The 23,309-nt window shown below is 44.3% G+C and overlaps 1 protein-coding gene across 2 annotated transcripts in view; it reads right to left on the reverse strand.

Moving 5' to 3' along the window:
* Window positions 1–23,309, reverse strand: part of LOC124721550 (protein phosphatase 1H) — a 174,769-nt gene that overhangs the window by 80,299 nt on the left and 71,161 nt on the right. For both annotated transcript variants that reach the window (XM_047246583.1, XM_047246582.1), the window contains exon 3: window positions 9,378–9,533. In XM_047246583.1, the coding sequence (XP_047102539.1) occupies window positions 9,378–9,533 (156 nt within the window). The remainder of the gene's footprint in view (window positions 1–9,377; window positions 9,534–23,309) is intronic.

Genomic DNA, 23,309 nt, shown 5'->3' on the forward strand with positions numbered 1-23,309 from the left:
CAATCTCCTAGCTCCAGTAGGAGCAGAGATACAGGCAAAAACATGGTTTTTCAGCCCTTGCAGTGCTGGGTACCCTGCACAACAGGCACGTTGTGTGGGGGAATAGTATCAACCTGCTTGCAGGACAGCCTGAATGCTGGGGACAAGAAAGGCTTTTCCAGCCCCAAAGTTGCAGTCTGCTCTGCGTGACAAGTTGTTGTGTTGGAGTAGCATTGATCTGCTTTGCACCGTAGCCTATACTTCAGGAACAAAAAACTGTTTTCAAGCCCATGACATGTAATCTGCCCTGCACAACAGGCATGTTATGGGAGTGTATCGGTTTACTTTATTGACCTGCTTTTCAGGGGTTACACATGCGGGAAGGTACACTTCGGGAAATATTGAGATTGACAGAGGAAGGAATAGACAAAGATAGGGGGAAGGAAGGGACAGATAGGAAAAAAGGGTAGGAGGGGATGTACAGAGAAGTGGGAGGCAGGAGGGGATGGACACTGAAAGAGGAAAGGAGGGGAGGAGATGTACAGGGAGAGGCAGAAGGAGAGGAGAGGACCAGAGAAAGTGTGATGGAGGACGAGGAGGACATAGAGAGGAAGGCAGAGGAGATGGACACAGAGAAAGCTGAGAAGGGGGAGATGCAGGAGGAAGGAGGACAGTGTAGTGTAGTAGTGGTCAGATGAAAAAGGAAGAGGGGATGGAGGATATGAACAGACGGAAGGTGGGAGGAGGAAGACATGGACAGAGGGAGGGTGGAAGGAGGAAGATATGGACAGAGGAAGGGGTGGAAGGAGGAGGATATACACAGAGGAAGGGGTGAAGGAGGAGGATATAGACAGAGGAAGGGGTGGAAGGAGGAGGATATGGACAGAGGAAGGGGGAATGAGGCAGGTATTGCCAGAGGGAGGGGGGAAGAAGATATGGTTGGAGAGAAAGGGCAGAGGATATTGACAGAAAGAGAGGGGAGGCGGAGATGGAACATATAAGAGAGAGAGAGAGAGAGAGAGAGAGAGAGAGAGAGAGAGAGAGAGAGAGAGAGAGAGAGCTGGGAGGATGAGATGGACAGAGAGACAAGATGGAGGAAGAGGTGGCCACAGAAGGGGGAGCAGGAGGCATAGGAAATATATATGTCATACACCACCATGGTTGAAGCTGCAGCGAAAATGCTAGTCCTCTACAAAGTGAACTGTATGAAACAATATAATAGTGAACTATTGGAGAGGACTTCTGTTATAGATAGCATTCAAAGGCCTATGATAGATATCCCCAAAGAAAGATTATGGGATTTGGCTTTACGACAGTTTTGCAGCACAGAAGCCATTTGCCATTATAACAAATGAGTCGCATCACTTACAGCAGTATGAGGAATGGGATCATTGATCTGTGGAGTAGTAGTTGTATGGAGTGATGATGAGTAATGGCACATGATGTAGTATATACATTTTTACACATATATGAGAACATTTAATGTTTTGTCTGGCAAACCGACCTGTTATCAATTCACATCTCATCTAGCAAGAAAGAATTTCTACACCTGACTTTGGAAATCAGTATCTTAAAAGACCATACACCTTAGCAAAAGATATCTTGCTTCTTTATGACTAAGGTGCCCAATAGTTAGTTACTATTCAACAAACTTTAAGGGGGTTTCCTTTTATTGTCTTATTTATATGGACACGTCAACATCATCAAGGATCAAACCACATGAGAAGTGAAATGAGAGAGAGAGTGAGAGAAAACCAATGTTGCCCCAGCAGATAGAACAATTAGCCAAATCACATGACGGGGTGTTATCAGATCTTTTACTGGCTGTCAGTGTGACAGCTGAGTGTAACAGCAAGAGGCACTATATAAGAACACTTGAGCCTGTCAAGATTGTGGGTGCCTGATGGATGGACACACTATCTCACAGACCACGCAGCACATGTTTACCAGCCATGACTCAGCTTTCTTCACAGAAGACCCCTTCAGCTTCTGTGTATGTTGGTGTTTCAAAACACACAGCTTTTGTGCCTCCAGTGCAGGCGAACGCAGGTGTAGATTCTCTTGTGGTTGCCTTCGAAATGCCCTTTGAGGCTTTCTTGATGTTATGGTGTCAGCAGCAATGGCACAGCAGTGGCCAGCAGTCTGACCAATCGCACAGCTCGACGAGTGCACTGGCATGAAGGGTGGCAGGTTAGCCCACCAGCAGTTGATGTTGTCCAAAGCAACTGCCAGGAGGAGAGGACCATCATCTGTCGCATTCAGGGATTTCATCTCGAACTCTAGGTCATAAAGCTCTGCTTTAACATTATCAGACCTCATAGACTGTGTGAAGCCACGAAAAATAGCCTTGATCACCTTGTCTGTATGTGTGGCATGTGTTTGGCCACTTTCGTGGTGGTCACACTCCTGTAATCTTCACAGGTGAGGAAGTTTGACCCACACCAGATCTTTCTCCACAGATTTCAGAGTGAAGTTGTACTTGACCTCTCATAGCTAGCCGTGGTAGAACTCATCATTGCATCTCCCCTGATGGTAAGCATCATCGAACTCCACCGTGATAGGTGTGGCGAACACTGCTATCTGTCAGAGTGTTGTAGGACAGTCCTCTGCAGATTGGAGTGTGTGGGCACACCACCACAAAAATCTACCTCTACTTCAACTGAGCAGGAGTGCGTACAACCTGGGATTTCGCTCTCTCCACTCCTTTCTCTGCTGATATCATACACCTGTCTATTCAGAATTGCCTTGGAACTCCAATTGGTCTCATGACACCTCTCTATGGGCAAGCATGTGTTACCTGCCACTGTGTTTAGGGTGCAGTTTTGGGAAAACTGTCACTAACTGAATTAACCAACAAGGGCAGCATTGAGGATTGTGGTCTACAACTGAAGACTGAAACCGAAGATAAATGGACCACACCACAGAAAAAAATCACTGATTTCATACTGGACAGACAGTACCGTCCAGTGAGCAGTCATATCACTCAGAAACAGTTCCAGGCTGTCAGGTTGCAGAAGCCAGAGCCTCATGCATGTACCTCTGCTTACCCACATCACAGGGCTCAAATATTAACACGCATGCAGAAACACCATGACAGGAAAAAGCATGGAAAAATAAGGCATGGAAAGGCAAATCATGGTACACATGGGTACAAACAGAGATCAGGATTTGACATGTTAAGTGGTTGAAGTATTATATTGTAGGAAATTTTTCATAGTATGATATGAAGCCCTGAGACACTGTCATTGCCTCTGATCAGCACATGATGCAGGAACATACTATTTGACCCTGTAGATGTGTTTGTTCACCTACATTTCCCCACAAGCAACCAGTAACTTTCAGCAAGAAAATGCATCATCCCACTGCACTTGAATGGTGTCAAAATAGTTTGAGGGACTTTTTACACAAACGAGGATGCTTGTGTGGCTCCTTTGTCACATGACATTAAGTGCTGAAAACATCTGGGGTGCCATTAAGGGATATGTATTCTTTGGGTCCAGCTACGACCTAGCTCGGTTATGTTTTGGATGGCGAGTAAATGGTCATGGGTCAAGATGGTTTCTCAATTCTTTCAGTGTCTCACAGCATTCATGCCACAATGCATACTCTCTGTCATCAGAGTAAAAGAGATAGGTTTCTTTAATTGAAATCCTCATGACTGAAGCAACAGATACACTACAGGATATGCATCTAATTAACACTATGAAGCAAGAAGCTCTGAACAACTGCGTGGAATTCTTACATAGAATAAAAACATGGACAACAAGTAAGTTCTTGAAAGCAAAGTATTTACCTAGTGGGATGTGGGAAACTGCCTAAAAACCTCATCCAGCCTGACAGGCGCAATGAAATTCGCCGGGTGGATTTGAACTAGGGCTGGTGCATCTCCATGTTCCAGAAGCAGTGTTTTAACATGCACAGCTATATGAACAGTTTACAGACCCTATAATATTCTCAAAGCTATATTTTATGGGATTATCTTTTAAAAGGACAAAAATCCAAGAAAATTATGCCAAAAGACAACAGTGAAATCCTAATGGACTTAACTGTTTGGAAAGCTTAATAATGCGTTTGCCAGTTCAAATCTTCGTCAAAATCAACACTCACAAATATCTTAACATTCTGTGTAACATTCATAAAACTGAATATATTCCTTTTTTCTATAAAAATTAAGAGAGACTCCATACTAAGTGTATCTTTGGGAAACGTGACTGACAAATGTTTCAGCCCCTTGCTACCAACAAGATTAATTATAACACTTATGGCATCTGCAAAAAGTACCAACTCTGCTTGATATATGTTACGTCACAGGTCATTCACATATTACGAACAATAGAAGAGTCCTAACTGAACACTGTAGGACTTCTTTTATAACTTCCCCTAGTAACAAATTTTCTCTCTCCTTTCTGCATTGTGTAAATGTATTTTTGACACCTGAAAAAATGTATTTGGTTAAGAACGTCGGATCCTTACGCATTTTTCAAACACCATTTCCTGTCTTTTTACAATACATTCAGATCCACAGCCTATGACCTGTTACCATTTTTTAAAATTGGTTTCAGGAAAAGCCCGTTTCACCAGATAGAACCCTGTTACCAATCTAATCTACTAAAGAGTCCCCAGGAGGGATCTTTGTAGGTTGGGTGTTGGTACTACCCAATGCACCCCACAAGATGCTGGGAGCAAATTTTTACAGAACTAGTAGGATTCACGTACAATCCATATGTAACTTGAGAAAGAGAAGCTGAAACATGCAGAGTCTAACATGACTGGGCAGTTATTAATTGTATCACCTCAACAATCATCAACTTTATTACAGAGTTAGCCTATTTTTTTCTACCATCACTGGTTAGCTGTGAATAAAGTACTGAGCTTGTGACAACACACTAGTCTCCAGTTCAAAAAACCTGGAGTCACCAAACCTAAATTCAGCTATTGGTATATAGCTCATTTGTATGCTGTCCATTTTCCACTTACCAGGGAGTACATGTATCTTAGACAATTTTATAGAAGAGGTAAGCATTATGCCCCTCAAAAGTTTAAGATTCAGCAATTATATCCAAGTGTTTGTACCATCAAACATAGGTCTCAAAGTGCGATCCTTGACTACACCGAACAATATAGATGCAAAATGCAGTATGAGAAATAATGTAAAGCTAAAATGATACATTTTGTCAATAAAATCTCTGGAAGCAGATTGCGCTGGGAACAAGGAATTATACGAAAACTCATTTTCGTACAAAGTTATGAACAAGTTTCTGGAAGTCACCTTTCCTGTACCCATTATTGTTTTTGTCATTTACTTGTAATAAAAAATGAATATTAATGATGTATGATAACAACCGAACAGAGCCAAAGCTGTATTGTGAATATTATTATAAATGTAAATAGGTTTTATGATACCCATGACTGCAGCTGGGAAGGAATGTTTATGGCTGTATGAACTGTTTGAGTACTGGGCATTGCGGTAATTGCACCATGAATCAGGTTCAGGAGGGCAAAGGTGATGTACTGGTTTTTCATCAGTTGACAGTCTGTGGAAGAAGGTAGCCCATACTGTCTGCTTCATTTTCAACAGATCCTCAGTATTATTTCTAACTACCACCCCATAATACTGCTGTAGTTCATCAAGCATTTTGTCTGTCTGCCTGCCTATTATGGTTTTATTATCAGAAAGTTTCTTGTCTCTCAAACTTTGTTTCAACTTCCTCAACCTGGTGCCCATCCTCTTTTAGACATGACCAAAACATTCCAGTTTTGTGATCATCTTCTCACCATAAGGCTGAGTGGCTACTACACTGTTATATACTTTTGAGTCTCTATCACCTAAGAATTTAGTGTGACACACTCCCCTTTCATTCACAGATCGACTAAAAATTTCAATAGCTGCAGAGGCCTCCATACCACCACTTGTTCCTTCTTAATGTCTGTCACTGATCTGCCCTTCTTCATTTACACTTCTAACAATTTTTGGTTAAAATCTGGAAATCTATTACCTTTCCAGTATCCACACTGGTCGCCGTAGCAACAGAATTCTTAGAACTGCAGCCACGCTTTTGCCAAGTCCCATCAAAAGCAACTGGTATATCAGTCATACCATCATTTATTTCAACAGCTTTGTTTGCACCACCCTTCATTGACTCACATGCAACAGATTCCACAGCATCTGCATACTTGTCGATTTTACAAGGTGGGTGTGGCATATTCATCATGGCACACATTGATTCTGCTGCAGTGTGTCCTTTGCCAATAGCTCTCAATCCATAAAACCACCTAACATTTACTTCAAAATAATTACAGAATTCCAAAATGAATGAGTATATTTACAACTGGCACAATTAATAATAAGTTTCCTGACTAGTCCATTTCATACATCACTGTCTTCATCTAAACTAACTGGCCCTCCACATATTTTACACGACAAACATTAACCTAACACCCTTGTTAGGACGTGTAAATCTAACAGAATATAACCTAACCTACCATTTACATCACTTCCGTTTTGAGAAAACTGTGTATCACAATATTATATTTTAATATTTTCAACATTTCACAGCCCTGTCAGCAACTGTATAAATATTAATATTAATTTTAATAATCAACAGCCTCAGTTGCACCGTTTACTTACAATGCGGCAGCCACAAGTGCTGTACTGGAACTGTACAGCAGTACGGCACTCGTGGCTGCTGTATCGCGGTTGCGAAGTGGGGCCAAGGCAGTTTCAGATAAGTTTTTACAGTCTGACGATAATTTATGGATTTGTAGTTTTAGCTTGACGATGTCCCCTATGGACAAACGGTAGTTACTGTTATTCTGAAGAAGGTTGGGTTATCCCGTCTGAAACCTACGTAAATTCTAGGTAAATGTTGCAACTGAGGCTGTTGATTATTAAAATTAAAATTTTATTTTAATCTTCGAAGCACTACTGGGTGTTTCTCCAGATACTGAAAAGTTTGCCTGTATTTCATTGTCTGTAACTTCATACGCGACATGTTGAACACAATGTTTCCCTTTATTTGAAAATCTATTACCATGAAAGCCACATTTCTTAAAAACACTTTGTTTTGGCGTCATACTTTACTTTTTGAGAGATTTACCAGTTTATTCATCACTTTTCCTTGGAAAAACATTAGCACTTCGACATACAATGCATGTTTATACTATGAAATGTTATGATACTGTTCTTGACGGTTCTACCAATACAAATACGTAATTTAACCTTTATAACACAGCAATCCACAGCCTTCTATATAAAAAATTGCCGATTTTATTAGATCTTGAAGTATTGCACATAAAAATTTTAATATTTTCAACCGGTGTAAATTATTAAAAAAATAATAAAATAAAATACTTCCCATGTGAGATTATAAGTGATATATATAGCATTTTATTCAGAGAATTGCAAATTTTATAATGAGATAAAAATCCGAAAATGTGAAAAAAAAATTTTTTTTCCTTTCTAACTCCCCTTAAGTCACCAAATCTTAACCCCACACAAATGTCTGGGACTATTTGGAACAGCAGGTAAAACGTAATGATCAATCAACATCTTCGCACTTTGGTAGCTCTACAGGATCTAATCATCTGCGAGTTGCTTCGGATGGATACAGCATATTTGAAGAAAATTTTAATCTCTCTTCCTCACCAAACTGAGACTATCAACAAAGGAAGCAATGAAGGATCAGAGATTAGAGTTAAACATCATTCAACAAAGAGGTCATTATAGAAGCAGTACAAACTCAGACTATGGAAGGCTTCGGAAGGAAATAGGCTACATCATTTCAAAGGAACCGTACCAGCATTTGCCCTAAGTGATTCAGGGAAACCACAGAAAACCTAAATCCGGATAGCCAGGCAGGTATTTGAACAATTGTCGTCCCAAATCCAAGTCCAGTGAGCTAACATCTGCACCACCTTGCTTGGTGCTATTATCACGGCTAGAAACAGGGTTTTACAGTAATAGCTTGACGTCTCCTAGAGGTGAATAATTTATCATCTCGCATTCCTATGTATAACTATTTCATGATCTCAGAAGACAACAAAGAAACATTAACACATTATATCACATATTAAAGGGTGAAAAACCCTGTGTGATCATTAGAGGTGGAGGGGAGAATGGAGGATTTGCAAAAAAATGATGAGGAAAGGAAGGTGGGGCACTAATTTCATACTGGACAAAGCTGGGAAAGGAAATTGATCATAAGTTTTGCAATCAAACCATATGCCTTAAATTATTTATGAAAATTACAGAAAACCTATCTTGATAGGAAAATAAGCACCTGAACGCCATTCCTCTCAAAAGTGAGTGGAGTGTCTTTTACTGTACCATCTCATTTGGTCAGAAGGACAAAGTAAATTGGACATGACAGAGGAAAAAAATGGCTCTGAGCACTATGGAACTTAGCATCTGAGGTCATCAGTCCCCTAGATCTTTGAACTACTTAAACCTAACTAACCTAAGGACATCACACACACCCGTGCCCAAGGCAGGATTCGAACCTGCGACCGTAACGGTTGTGCGGTTCCAGACTGAAGCGCCTAGAACCGCTCGGCCACACCGGCTGGCCTACAGAGGAAACAGAAGACACAGAGGAGAAGGAAAAATGGGAATGAAAGTGGAACAGGCTGCAGGAAAAGAATGGGAGGGATATTGCTAAGAATCAAAATGCAGTGGGAAAGATACTATCAGGGAGAAAACAGGCTAAGAGACAGAGACAAGTTGGAGGAGACTGACGAGAAAGATAAGGACAGAGACATCTTCCACAATATTCTATTTCATCTCATCTAATACAGAAAGCTCTCAGTTATCTAGGTGTGGATTATTTGTCCATGGTTTAGCAATTTTTGGAGAGAGAGGGGAAGGGGGGGGGGATGCAGCCCAAAGTAGTTTGTTATATTTTATATTTTCGTACAGCATACACTATTACGCATGTGACTTATGTTTCAACAGCAGAAGATGACGTGGGCACCAATCCCACCACTGGACATCTCTGAATTATTTTCACATTGTGTCCCATTTACTCTTCAGGTAAATGTGAAGATTCAATGATTTTAACATACCCATGACTGATTTCCTGTACATGTGTTTGCCTAGTCCTTTTTCTAGGAGATAAAGGTCAATAGTTCCAAACCCACTGAGTCAGGCAAGAAATGAGGAAGTAATGCAGCAGGCTATGAAATCTGATAAGTAGCATGTTTTGCAAATATAGTATACAGAAGCATGCAGTAAAACACATGTGTACTTAGGATTATCCATAATTTTCAGTCATCTGTGCAGTATCGGGTCTGCATGAAACCAAATAATCGGGAACTTTCTGTATTTACAAGTGTGTTCAATGTCTCCCCATGATACTACAATGAATCCATGTTACAGGCTTGAAGAGATAGTTTTGTCTTACCATATCGTGGAAAGCCAATTCCAAAGCTCCCTTTATTAGCATCTCCTTGTCGGCCTCTTTATCTGGAACCCACATGGCAATTCCTCCTCTTTTGCCAGGCTCTACAATATCTTCTAGTCTGGGTAATAACTGTTCGACAACATCCATTAACCTGCCCTGTAAATACAATACAAAATTCAAAGTGCAAAATGTTTACAAACTACTATTGTAAACTGGTATTGCTCACCAAATGAATACTGCATCTAGAGAAGAGTTTTGCCAGATCTATAGCAGGCGGTGTGATTACTGATTTTTTTGATGTACAACAAAATTTTTTGGCTCAAATTAAGTGAAAGGTAATTTTCTTTGTAAAAGAGGAAAATGGATGACATATTGTTATGAGAGATTGTACAACTGTTTAAATTTCTTAAAACATTTATTATAACAGTCTCAACTGCAAATAGTCACACTTAATAAGTAGTTTCAATCAAATGTAATGATCATCTCCAGTCTAAAAACAAAATAGAACAAAAATTAATCAATAACTACACTGTTCTGAAAACTTAAGGACATGATAAATAAAGTACCATAACATAATAATTACTAAGTAGAAATGAAGGAAAGTGCAGGAGCATGTTTTCAGAGGTCTCCTAGTTGTGCACAGAAAGTTGGATGTCACACGGTATGACGTCAGCAAGATTACAGTACCAAATGAAGCTAGCCCTGCAAAACGAGGCAGTTGAAGGAAAAGGAAAAGACAGTGTGTGTCAATTAGTAAGCAGTTACGGTGCACTGTGGTGCTGTACTTCATTACAAAATGGCCCAAAGACAACATCTGGATGACATCACGGGTGAAAAATCATTGAGAAACTGGAAGGAGGATAAAGTGTGATGAGTGCACCCCAGGAGTTTGGTATTGCTCACAACACTGTTTCCCATGCATGGGGAACATTCCAAACCACAGGCACACATGGTGACTGCATGGCATGGTCTCTTTGTCAGATGAGTAGTACATCGTGTTTCATTGACACCCACACATCAGCAGCACTGTTTGTGATGGTCCCAAGAGCTCTTCTCAGATGAGAGCACATTCAGTCTGAGTAGAGATACTCAACGTACTTTCATATGGTGAGAGGTGGGAACACATAATGCACCAAGGAACATTGTCAAATGTGATCATTTTGATGGTCCAAGTGTTGTGGTGTGAGGAGGCGTAATGTTGCATGGGTGTACTGATCTCCAAATCTTTGAACATTGCGCACTCACTGGTCATTGTTATTACAACATGGTACTCCTTCCCATGTGCATCTTTTCAGGGGTGTATTCAGCTCTGACTTCATTTTCATGGACAGCAATGCCCAACAGCATCAAACAGGGCTGGTGGATCAGCTCTTGGAATGAGTAGTTAGTAGGGGTAGTTAGTAATTCCACAAGGAAAAATTGATTACTGTCATATATTCACTAACTTTATGTGATTTGTCTAACGAGGATGAAAGCTTCAGCAGCAATGTAAGCTATACAATTAGTCTGGAAAGTTGATAAATCTGACAAATCCCAGATTTTTTTCTGTTATGTCCACATTCAATACTTAAACATAGCATCTCAGTTTCTTCATTGTTTACATCTGCACTACTGTATTGACTTTCCATATATGAAACATATCTTCACTGAATTCTACTACTACTTCTTCAATTTCATTAATATATTGCTATTTTTGGCATGCTCCTTCTCAGATTCACTAATGAACTATAACATCTATTTTGTCACAACAAAACATATCTGTTACTGCAAGTATTTTTTTTTATTTTTTTTAATTTTTTTTTTTACTAAATGTCAATCAGTGTAACTTTAACATAAGGTCCTTCCTCAACTCAAAATTGTAGTTTTCTTGACATATATTCTTCTTCGAAGAGACCAAACTAACTCAGTGCCAGTTTTCAAATTTTAATACACTATGTTTGCTCAGAGGTTGGTAGAATCTGTAATTTAGCAACACACATCAACTGATTTGTAAGCTACATCCACCCTCACTTCTGAGTGTCTTATTTAAAATTTATCTGGTACTTAATTCAGATTACTATTCTTAGAATTTTGGAACTTTTTTGCAAAATCACTGGCTTTTCTGTCCCTGAAAAATCACAAGTTAAAATATTGAAAAACAATCACAAGGAGAGAAAAAAAACATGTCCAATGATCTAAAAAAGATGAAAAACAGTTTGTGAAAAATAAAAATAATTACATAACACAAAAAAGCCTTTTTTTCTTTTGGTTATTAACATGTTCTGCCAAGATTAACATCTTCGCCTTCTTCCTTCATTCTTTTACAACATGATTATTGTTCATCTGAGTTACCAAAGTGATACTCATAACCTCATTACCCACCCCTTACATCAATAACTACATTCAAACTGCATCCACTTAATGTGATGGAGAGCATATAGCACAATATGCTGCACCACATTTAGTGGAAAAATAACTGCCATCTGCAGAAATATACATGTGGCAAAAAGTCACAGCTCATAACTGTGCTCTATTCATAACACTCATTTACATGGTAGATATGTTTTATGTGGCTACCCTTCAATGACAGATTCTGTAAGAGTTTAGAACAGCGCTATGCATGATTGTCTCCAAATGAACTTTATCAGGTATTTCTGAAATGCATTGACAATGACTAAATAAATAAACCACAGACTGCTAAGTTACTTTGAATTTCCTAACAAACTGAATGTTTGATTTGGAGGCAGCACATAAACATGAAATTAGTCAAGACTGAGTAATAAGACATTTTTGTAAGAGACTTTCTTGTTATGTGCACCAAACATCTTCATCCTCAGAGCTATTCCATGACAATCTGGTATTTTCTTTCCCCACCAAAAGTGCTCAGATGAATGTTCAATTCTGTATTACTATGACTTGTACATATGTTTGATGTGAGGTTTACCACTGCCACTGAACTTAAAAAAGAGTATTGTAAACTTTTGTCTAAATAGGTTTAATTCCTAAATATTGAAAGAAGCAGTGGTTCACTCTAAATATGATCAGATTTAACAATTACACTGCATCTCCATACAGATGAATGTTAGGCAAAGACCAATTCATCTGCGACATCATTTATGTATATTTTGAATGACAACACTTGATCATATTTTCCTCAGCAACCCACTTATTATACACATTTTGTAGTGTACTAACCATGTATGGGCAGATTGGCATGAACCTGAATAATGTATTGCAGCAGCGCTGACAGCAAGCGAGTGCAAGATGTTGTCACTGTAATAATTCAACAAGGTCAACCCAATGTTGTGAGGCAAATTAGTTTTTTCACACTGCAAACTCAACTACACCGCACAGACTAGCTCGCAGCACAGGGCAAGGCAGAGTTCCACACTGACAGTGGCTGTGGTTAGGATACATGACTGGTAGTGTGCATATGCACATCAAGCACACTGCTGCCGAATATAAGTACTTGACATTTTTGTAACTAAATTATTCTTAGTCCTGCAGCCTTATCAGGATGACAAGGCTGAGCCACATGAGGTTGCCACACAAAGCTGCCACTAGAAGTCACCAGTCAATGCCACAGCAGGGAAAAAGCTCTAAGCACTAAGTGCCTCCCCAGACTTACTGCCACTGTACAGCTGGCCTTCCCAGGTCAATTCCAGCAGCACAGCCAACTCCTGCCCAGGGGACAGTGGGTCACTCCACACGCACACCGGGAGTCTATCACCATTGCAGCACAGCATCTCATCAAGGTGGGCATCCACTTTAGTTACACAGCTGGGCACCACCTAGGACCATAGCAGATACAACATTATCATGTGCACACGCTGCTGGCACAGAAACTGTGTGGCCTGTTTACATAGCAGCTGTTTTTCTCTGGACCTCCTGGGCTCTCACCTCACCTCCACCACCCACTCACATCATCTTGACTCATAGCCGCATCTCTCTTTACTGGGGGTGCTATAGTTTGGTGTCAGAATTTGCACTGTCGTCTTCACTCAGCACGGCACCTGGGCTATAACCTGCGGTGTCGACATGGTGATGTGAGTGGTGAACCACTTCGTTATGTTTTGGAAGGTGTAACAGACATGGAAGTGAGACCTGGCTGTCATCGTAATTTAAAGGTTTCCTTCTTTAGGTCAGAGGAGCTGACTGACTAATCTGGGCTAAAGGATAATTGTAGAGAGCAGTATTTGGTGTCTGTAAGGTGTTCACAATGTAATTTGCTTGGGAATACTGTGCCACGCATGGAGTCAGTGCCTCTACTTTTTTATACATGTTGTCAATATGGTCATATAGTAAGGCAAAGTAGAGTGTCTAGGCGGCTCATGATATGACGTAAAGACTAAACTGTGATGATCTTTTGCAGATGTGATTTTTTGCTGAATATTGGATGTAATTAAGATTAAGAGTACCACAGTGCAGAGTCTGTGACAAAAGGTTTGCCAGAGCAGGAAGCGGTACAGACATTTTTATAAACGGTAGTGCAGGTAACAGCAGGTAATACACAGCTACAGGGGAAGTTGACAGCTAGGGGCAAAGTGTTAGCATTGCTTCCAGTACTGTAGCATGCTGGAGATCAATCTGCCGCATGATTAATTACTCCACTGTCTGGAAAATCATCTAAAAACATGAAGTCGTTCTTACAAAGAAGGGTGCGTACAGGTGCACCACAGGACCTGCAGTCTGCTAATAGGTTTGCGATGGAATGCAAAGAAACTGACATATCAGTATGGGTAAGAGATAGATGTGGGGTGTTTTCTGCAAAGATTAAGTGATCCAGGTGTGGACAAAAGGGGCATTTACAAAGGTAGTGTCACCAGCCACAGGGAAAATAGAGGAAATAGAAGGTGTCAGCAGCAGAATTTTGGTAATGGATGTAAGGGTGGACGAGGAGATGGTAAGCAGCTGTTATATGCAAGGGGGAACCTGAAGATCAATTAAAGGTATACCCACTAAAATCAGATGCAACGAAAACATATGCAGAGGTGGAGGGTGCTGTTATGGGTGTTGTAAGAAATAAAGAGTATAAGGTTTTGTTGGACACAATGGGGTATGTGTCAATTGCCAGTAGAAACTCAGTAGGAACTTCCCTAGCTATAGGTTTCGTGGGGTCAGCGATAATGATATGTGACTATTGAGGTCAGAAGACGTAGATTTTCATATAGCAGCTGTTTGATCTGAGTAGTGTGTAGAGGTGGTACCACATGTAAGTGAGGACTAAAGCATGATTCTGGGGTTAGATTTCTTGAATCAACACTGTGCTAAAATTGGCCTGCGGCAACATACCGCAGAACTTAGTGGAATGATACTGCAGCTAAGGGCAGCCATTGCCATTGTAGAACTGTCACAAGGGGCATACAGTGTACTGGACAAACAAGTTGAACAGCATACAATTGCACTAAGGCTCAATTCACACAACTGTGTGCCAGGTAGCAAAAGTCACTTTGGGTGGATGTGAAGCCGTGTCTAACTGTGAGTATGTTATGTGTTGGAGGGCCTCTGGGAGATAACGACATACTGGATCCAGAAGTAGTTTTATTATGAGAAGTGTTGTATGCATAGAAGAAAGGTATGGCAGGAGAGTGGTATGTGTAAATAGAGATAATTTTGGCGAAAAGGAACTGAAGAAAAGGAAGGGGGTGTTTAATAGCAAATTTGGACATTCCATATGAGGATGAGTAGTGCACGAAGATTGGTTGGTTTGGGGGGATTAAAGGGACCAGACTGCTACGGTCATCGGTCCCTTGTTCCAAACACAAAGAACACCCACAGAGAACAAAAACGAGGAACAGAAGAGATCACAGACAATACAGAACAAGAGAAACTGAGACAAAGAAAAGACAAAACGAACTAAAACCACACAGAGTTTGACAGTGGTTGGCCGACCATAGAAATAAAAAAGGAAAAGCCAACCACTTAGAAACACATTAAAAAATCAGTTTAAAATCATAGGCCAAAGGCCAGAATCAACACAAAACAATAAAATAAGACAGAGACACTCAGATTAAATGATAAAATCCCCTTGCCCGAATAAAACGTAAAACTAAGTCAGCCATAGTGGAGTCGTCTGTTAAAAGGGCAGGGAGCGTAGCAGGCAGCGCAAATGTCTGCCTGACCACAGCTAAAAGGGGGCAGGCCAGCAAAATGTGGGCCACTGTCAAAGCAACCACACAGCGACATAGAGGAGGGTCCTCCCGGCGCAGTAAATAACTGTGTGTCAGCCGGGAGTGGCCAATGCGGAGCCGGCAAAGAACTACTGAGTCCCTGCGAGTGGCTCGCAGGGACGACCGCCACACAGCCGTCGTCTCCTTGACAGCACGGAGTTTATTGCGCATTGTCAGTTCGCGCCATTCATCGTCCCATAGCCCCAAGATTTTGCGGCGGAAGACTGCCCGCAAATCAGTCTCTGGGAGGCCAACGTCCAGAGATGGCTTACTGGTGGCCTCTTTCGCCAGGCGGTCAACATGTTCGTTACCCAGGATACCGACATAACCGGGGGTCCACACAAAGACCACAGAGCAGCCGCAACGGGCGAGAGTATGCAGAGACTCCTGGATAGCCATCACCAGACGAGAACGAGGGAAACACTGGTCGAGAGCTCGTAAACCGCTCAGGGAATCGCTACAGAAGACGAAGGACTCACCTGAGCAGGAGCGGATATACTCAAGGGCACGAAAGATGGCGACCAGTTCAGCAGTGTAAACGCTGCAGCCATCCGGCAAGGAACGTTGTTCGGAATGGTCCCCTAGAGTGAGCGCATATCCGACACGACCAGCAACCATCGAACCGTCAGTGTAAACAACACCAGAGCCCTGATACGTGGCCAGGATGGAATAAAAGCGGCGGCGGAAGGCCTCTGGAGGGACTGAGTCCTTAGGGCCCTGTGCCAAGTCGAGCTGAAGGCAAGGGCGACGAACACACCATGGGGGTGTATGCAAAGTAGCCCGGAAAGGAGGTGGAACAGTGAAAACCTGAAGCCCAGAGAGAAGCTCTTTGACGCGGACCGCTATTGTACAACCAGACCGGGGCCGACGTTCTGGCATACGGACGACCGACCGCGGGAACAGGAGACGATAGTTTGGATGCCCGGGCGAGCTTAGAACATGGGCAGCATAAGCGGCCAGCAAACGTTGGCGTCGGAACCGCAGTGGAGGTACACCTGCCTCCACTAGTACGCTGTCCACAGGGCTGGTGCGGAAAGCACCAGTGGCAAGGCGTATCCCGCTGTGGAGAATTGGGTCCAGCACCCGTAACGCAGATGGGGATGCTGAGCCATAAGACAGGCTCCCATAATCCAGACGGGACTGGGTTAACGCCTGGTAGAGCCGCAACAGGGTAGAGCGGTCGGCGCCCCAGCGGGTGTGGCTCAAGCATCTCAGAGCGTTTAGATGCCGCCAACACGTCTGTTTAAGCTGCCGGATATGAGGCAGCCAAGTCAACCGGGCATCGAAAACCACCCCCAAAAACCTGTGGGTCTCCACCACAGCAAGGAGTTCGTCGGCAAGATAAAGCTGCGGCTCAGGATGGACTGTTCGGCGCCGGCAGAAATGCATAATGCGGGTCTTGGCTGCCGAAAACTGAAACCCATGCGCTACAGCCCAAGACTGCTCCTTACGGATAGCGCCCTGTAGCTGACGTTCAACAGCTGCAATGCCAGTAGAGCTGTAGTAAAGGCAGAAGTCGTCAGCATACAGGGAAGCGGAGACAGAATTTCCCACGGCCGCAGCAAGCCCGTTAATGGCTATTAAAAACAGACAGACACCTAAAACAGAGCCCTGTGGCACACCGTTCTCCTGGACGTGGGAGGAACTATACGAGGCCGCGACTTGCACGCGGAAGGTACGACATGACAGAAAATTGCGGATAAAAATCGGCAGAGGACCCCGAAGACCCCATCCATGAAGCGTAGAAAGAATGTGATGACGCCATGTCGTATCGTACGCCTTCCGCATGTCGAAAAAGACAGCGACCAGGTGCTGACGGCGGGCAAAAGCAGTACAGATGGCCGACTCCAGGCTCACCAGATTGTCGGTGGCGGAGCGGCCTCTACGGAACCCACCCTGAGACGGAGCCAGAAGGCCCCGAGACTCCAGTACCCAATGCAAGCGCCGGCTCACCATCCGTTCAAGCAACTTGCAAAGAACGTTGGTGAGGCTAATGGGACGGTAGCTGTCCACCTCCAGAGGAGTCTTTCCAGGTTTCAAAACGGGGATGACAATGCCTTCCCGCCATTGCGACGGAAACTCCCCCTCGACCCAAAGACGGTTGTAAAGATCGAGAAGGCGCTGCTGGCAGTCCACTGAAAGGTGTTTCAGCATCTGACAGTGGATGCCATCTGGCTCAGGAGCGGTATCAGGGCAAGCAGCTAGGGCACTGCGAAATTCCCACTCACTGAATGGAGCATTGTAAGATTCCGTGTGGTTGGTGCGAAACGGAAGGCTCCGACGTTCCAGCCGCTCTTTAATGGAGCGGAAGGCCTGGGGGTAATTCGCAGAAGCGGAACTCATAGCAAAATGCTCTGCTAAGCGATTTGCAATGACGTCGGAGTCAGTACAAACGGCTCCATTCAGTGAGAGCGCAGGGACGCTGGCAGGGGTCCGATAGCCGTAGACGTGTCGAATCTTGGCCCAGACTTGTGAGGGAGTGACACGGAGGCCAATGGTGGACACATACCGCTCCCAGCACTCCTCCTTGCCTTGGCGGATAAGGAGGCGGGCCCACGCACGCAGCCGTTTGAAGGCGATAAGGTGGGCTAAGGAGGGATGTCGTTTGTGACGCTGGAGCGCCCGCCGGCGATCTTTAATCGCTTCAGTGATCTCAGGCGACCACCAAGGCACAGCCTTCCGCCGAGGGGACCCAGAAGAATGGGGAATGGCAGATTCGGTGGCAGTAACGATGCCGGTGGTGACCGATTGAACCACCGCATCAATGTCATCAGTAGAGAGAGGCTCAAAAGCGGCAGTGGAGGAGAACAAATCCCAGTCAGCCTTATTCATAGCCCATCTGCTAGGGCGCCCAGAAGAGTGACGCTGTGGTAGTGACAAAAAGAGCGGAAAGTGGTCACTACCACACAGGTCGTCATGCACACTCCATTGGACAGACGGTAAGAGGCTATGGCTACAGATGGAAAGGTCAATGGCGGAGTAGGTGCCATGCGCCACACTGAAGTGTGTGAAGGCACCATCATTTAACAGCGAGAGATCGAGCTGCGACAATAAATGCTCAACGATGGCGCCTCGACCTGTGGCCACTGACCCACCCCACAGAGGGTTATGGGCGTTGAAGTCGCCCAATAGCAAGAAAGGTGGCGGCAATTGGGCGACCAGTGCAGCCAGGACATGCTGCGAGACATCACCATCCGGTGGAATGTAAAGACTGCAGACGGTAACAGCCTGTGGCGTCCACACGTGTACAGCGACAGCCTCTAAAGGCGTCTGGAGAGGGACAGACTCGCTGTGCACAGTGTGAAGGACATATATGCAGACGCCACCAGACACCGTTTCATAAGCAGCCCGGTTCTTAAAATAACCCCGATAGCCATGGAGGGCAGGGGTTCGCATTGCTGGAAACCAAGTTTCCTGGAGAGCAATGCAGAAGAAAGGGCGAAGGCTGATAAGTTGGCGGAGCTCAGCTAAATGGTGGAAGAAACCGCTGCAGTTCCACTGGAGAATGGTATTCGCCATGGCTGGGAAAGGCGTGACGGGACTGGGAAGGCAGATTATGCCGCTGGGTCACCTGCTGCCTCCAAGTGAGCACCTGTGCCAGTGCTTTCCATAGCGTCGGAGGGACTGGCGAGATCGAGGTCCTCAGCGGACGCCAGGATCTCCACCTCGTCCTCAGACGCAGAGTTTGAAGGTTGCGGTGGGACAGGTGCCACCGCAATGTCAGGATGCTTGGGAGCCTTTTTCTTCAACTCCTTTGCACGCTGTGCCTTGGGAGGGTCTGGCTGGGAGGGCCCCACTGGGTCAGTTTCAGGGACGAACGACGACCGTGAAGCCCTATGACCAGCGACCGGTTGTTGTTTCATAACTTTGCGGGAGTCCGCTTTGACACTGGGCAAAGCCTGGGAAGGGCTAGAGTAGCCGAAGAAGCCCTACGCTTCTCCGGCTGGGAAGGGGGGACGAATGTCCCCGATGGTTGGGGTGGTGTTGCTCCTGGAGTAGATGGAGCAACAGAGGGCGAAGTGCCCCCCACAACCAAGGGGGCCGGTTCATTGTGACATAGCTGAGAGGCAACAGTACGTGACGACACGGGAGAGGATCGGACCGCTTGTGCAGCAGCGGCATAGGTGGATGTCATGGGCACGGGATGTAGCCGCTCATATTTCCGCCTTGCCTCGGTGTATGTCAGGCGGTCCAGAGTCTTATATTCCATTATCTTCCTTTCTTTCTGGAAGATCCTACAGTCCGGCGAGCAGGGGGAATGGTGTTCTCCGCAGTTAACACAGATAGGAGGCGGGGCACATGGAGTATCAGGATGCGAAGGACGTCCACAATCCCGACACGTGATGCTGGAAGTACAGCGAGATGACATGTGCCCGAACTTCCAGCATTTAAAACACCGCATCGGAGGAGGGATATATGGTTTCACATCACAACGGTAAACCATCATCTTAACCTTTTCGGGTAAGACATCACCCTCAAAGGCCAAGATGAAGGCACCGGTGGCCACCTGATTATCCCTCGGACCCCGATGGACGCGCCGGACGAAGTGAACACCTCGTCGTTCGAGGTTGGCGCGTAATTCATCGTCGGACTGCAGAAGAAGATCCCTGTGGAATATAATACCCTGGACCATGTTGAGACTCTTATGCGGTGTGATGGTAACTGAAACATCCCCCAACTTGTCACAATTGAGCAACCTCCGTGACTGGGCAGAGGATGCCGTTTTGATGAGCACAGAACCAGAGCGCATCTTGGACAAGCCCTCCACCTCCCCGAACTTGTCCTCTAAATGCTCCACAAAAAACTGAGGCTTGGTCGACACGAACGATTCTCCATCAACCCGCGTACACACAAGGTACCGGGGTGAATATTCTCCACTGCCTTCTTTAGCAAGACGTTCCTCCCATGGAGTAGCTAGGGAGGGAAACGATCTCTGATCAAATTTCTTCCGTTGAGGTTAGACCTCGATCGCTTAGAGACTGCTGGTGGAGGCCCACCAGCGATAGATGATGTAACACGCTTCATTGCGGGTCATCCGCCCTGATGCCACCTACTCCGACCAAGGGCCCTCCCCACGGGCGCCACCCAGCCACAGCAAAGGCCACCTGGCAGGATGGCCAGTGCCGGGAGTCCCGATGCCCCAGGGAGATGGGTATCTACTCCTTGGCATACGTGGGGAGTTAACGGCGCAGGCATCAGTAGAGCGATCCCTGTGTTGTCAGGGGGCTACAACCAAGAGGGTACATGGCGGCCCCACCACAACGGACTGGCTACCGTGCTGGATATTAGGTGCAAAAATGTCCAAGGTGGTCGTCGTAGTTAAAAGCAACAATGCAGAGTGCAGCGTGATAATCGCACAAAGTGACGTATTCCCGCCCAAGAGACGGAAAACGAGCTGGACACCATTGCAACGAAGAAAAAATTGGCTAAAGGTCTCAATGCACGACGGATACAGTGCACCATGTAAGGCGCCCTTCCCCAATTGGCTCGCTCTTCGGAATAATTTAGAAAGATGGAGGTCAAACCCGAGAGGGGACCATCACATAAGGCCGAAACATTTGAGACTCCTTTTAGTCACCTCTTACGACAGGCAGGAATACCGTGGGGCTATTCTAACCCCCGAACCCGCAGGGGGGAGTGCACGAAGAGTGTGAACCACAAGCAGCAGCAAGCTGCCGTTTAGACAGCATTAGGTAGCAACATGGAGCATCTAAAGGAAGTACACAGAGAGCAGAAGGAAGAATTGCTGTTTGAATCTGAGGATTTATTTTTTCATGGGGTCTGTTGCCAGCAACATACATGACTCAACACCAAATACCAACAGGGAATGAAGCACATGTGTATTGGAAACCATATCACAAGCCTAGGTATCTGCAGCTGATTATGAACATTTTATTAACCATCAGTTAGCTGACAGGATAACTGAAGAGAGTCCATGGGGTGCAGGAATCGAGGTCATGCCAAAAATGTCTATGGATGGTTGTATACAATACAGATTCTGCTGTGATTACCATCATCTAATAGCAAGACCATAATGGACGCATACCCCAGCCCCAAGACTTTCGATAACTTATGATAACGTATTTTTCAACCTTAGATATGAGGAGTAATTACCATCAATTGGACATTGTTCCTGAAGACCAGCTGCAGACAGCATTTTCAGTACCATGGGGGCATTATGAAATCAAGAGAATGCCATAAGGACTGAAAAATGTGCCTGCAACATTTTAGAGGATATTGGATGGTGTGTTGAGAGGTTGAAACTGCATCAGTGTCTAGTTACCCTTGATGCTATCACTGTATTCTCAAAAGACACGAAGCAGCATAGACAATGTGTAAAGGAAGTGTTTAAGAGAGGGACTGAGGGCTGCACGCCTTATGCTGAGCACAGAGAAGTATCATTTTGCATTAGAAGACAAAGGGTATTCCTGTCATGTAATTAGTAAAGACGGAGTAAGGACAGATCTGAGGCTAGTGCAAGATGTACGAGAGTTTCCATTGCCTAAGTCAATTAAAGAACTGCAATCTTTTTTGGGGCTCTCAAATTACTACAGAAAATTTGTGAAAGGGTTTGCTGACATAGCACGATGTCTCACACAATTAAGAAAAGGTGTGAAATTCATAAGGGAAGAAGAGTGTCAGGGTGTAATTGATGAATTGAAGAGAGTTTAGCCCACTTCTAGAATTTCCAGAGTTTCAGAAAGTGTTTACTCTTTCATGTGATGCATCTAATCGTGCTCTGTGATGTGTTTTAAGCCAGGAGATTAATGGTGAAGAGTATATTGTACCCTATGCATCGCCACAGGTGAATGCCACAGAGAAGAACAATTCAATGATGGAGAAAGAGATGTTGAGCTTCATTTATGGTGTCACGTATTTTAGATGTTATCTTTCCAGGAAAAAATTTCATGTAGTGTCCGATCACACTACTTTGAAGTGGTTATAGGGACTGAAGGACACATCTTGCAGGTTGACGAGATGGCCCTGACACAGCAAATTTGACTACAAAGTAGTATACATGCCAGGGAAGAAGCACGGGAATGCAGATGCATTAAGCAGGAAGTTCTGGGTCATGTTCTTGCAGAGCGGCACTCAGCAGAGAGCACAGACAGTGACAGTAAAAAGTACAGGATGCAATCACAGTATAGCACATGTGATGGGCCGTTGTGCGAGGAAACAAGGCTAGGGCCATGTGTAGTAGTACCAGTGAAGTTTGAGGAGGGGATTTTAAAGGAAGCACATGACCATGCGCTAATTGGTCATGGAGGGCGCAGAACAACAATCCAGAGAGTGGCTGAGAGATACTGGTGAAGAGGAAGGGAAGCAGACATGGATCAATATGTGAGGAACTGTGAACTAACTTGACTCATACATGAGTTCCATTGCAGAGGTTAACAGAAGCATCAAAACCACTTGGAATGCTTGGGCTTTATGTATTAAGACCATTCAATCAAACACCAGAAGGGAACCGATTCACGTTAACAATAATAGATCACTTTTCTTGGTATGTGGAGATGGTTGCTATGCTGAACCAGCAGGCAGTGACTGTCGCACAAGCAATGGTATGATAATTACAGACCAGGGTACGAATTTCACGTCAGACTTACTGAAGGTTATGTGTTGGTTACTACATGTGAATAAGTAAAGAACTAGTCCTCTTCACCCACAGGCCAAAGGTGTTAGAGAAACAGGAGGAATCAGTGAAACATACAGCAAGTTTACCACAATATAAAGTAGGGCAACTAGGGCAACAGGTGATGTTATCCAGTCCTTACACATCAAA

The sequence above is a fragment of the Schistocerca piceifrons genome, chromosome X (assembly GCF_021461385.2).
Source record: "Schistocerca piceifrons isolate TAMUIC-IGC-003096 chromosome X, iqSchPice1.1, whole genome shotgun sequence".
Taxonomy (NCBI): Eukaryota; Metazoa; Arthropoda; class Insecta; order Orthoptera; family Acrididae; genus Schistocerca; species Schistocerca piceifrons.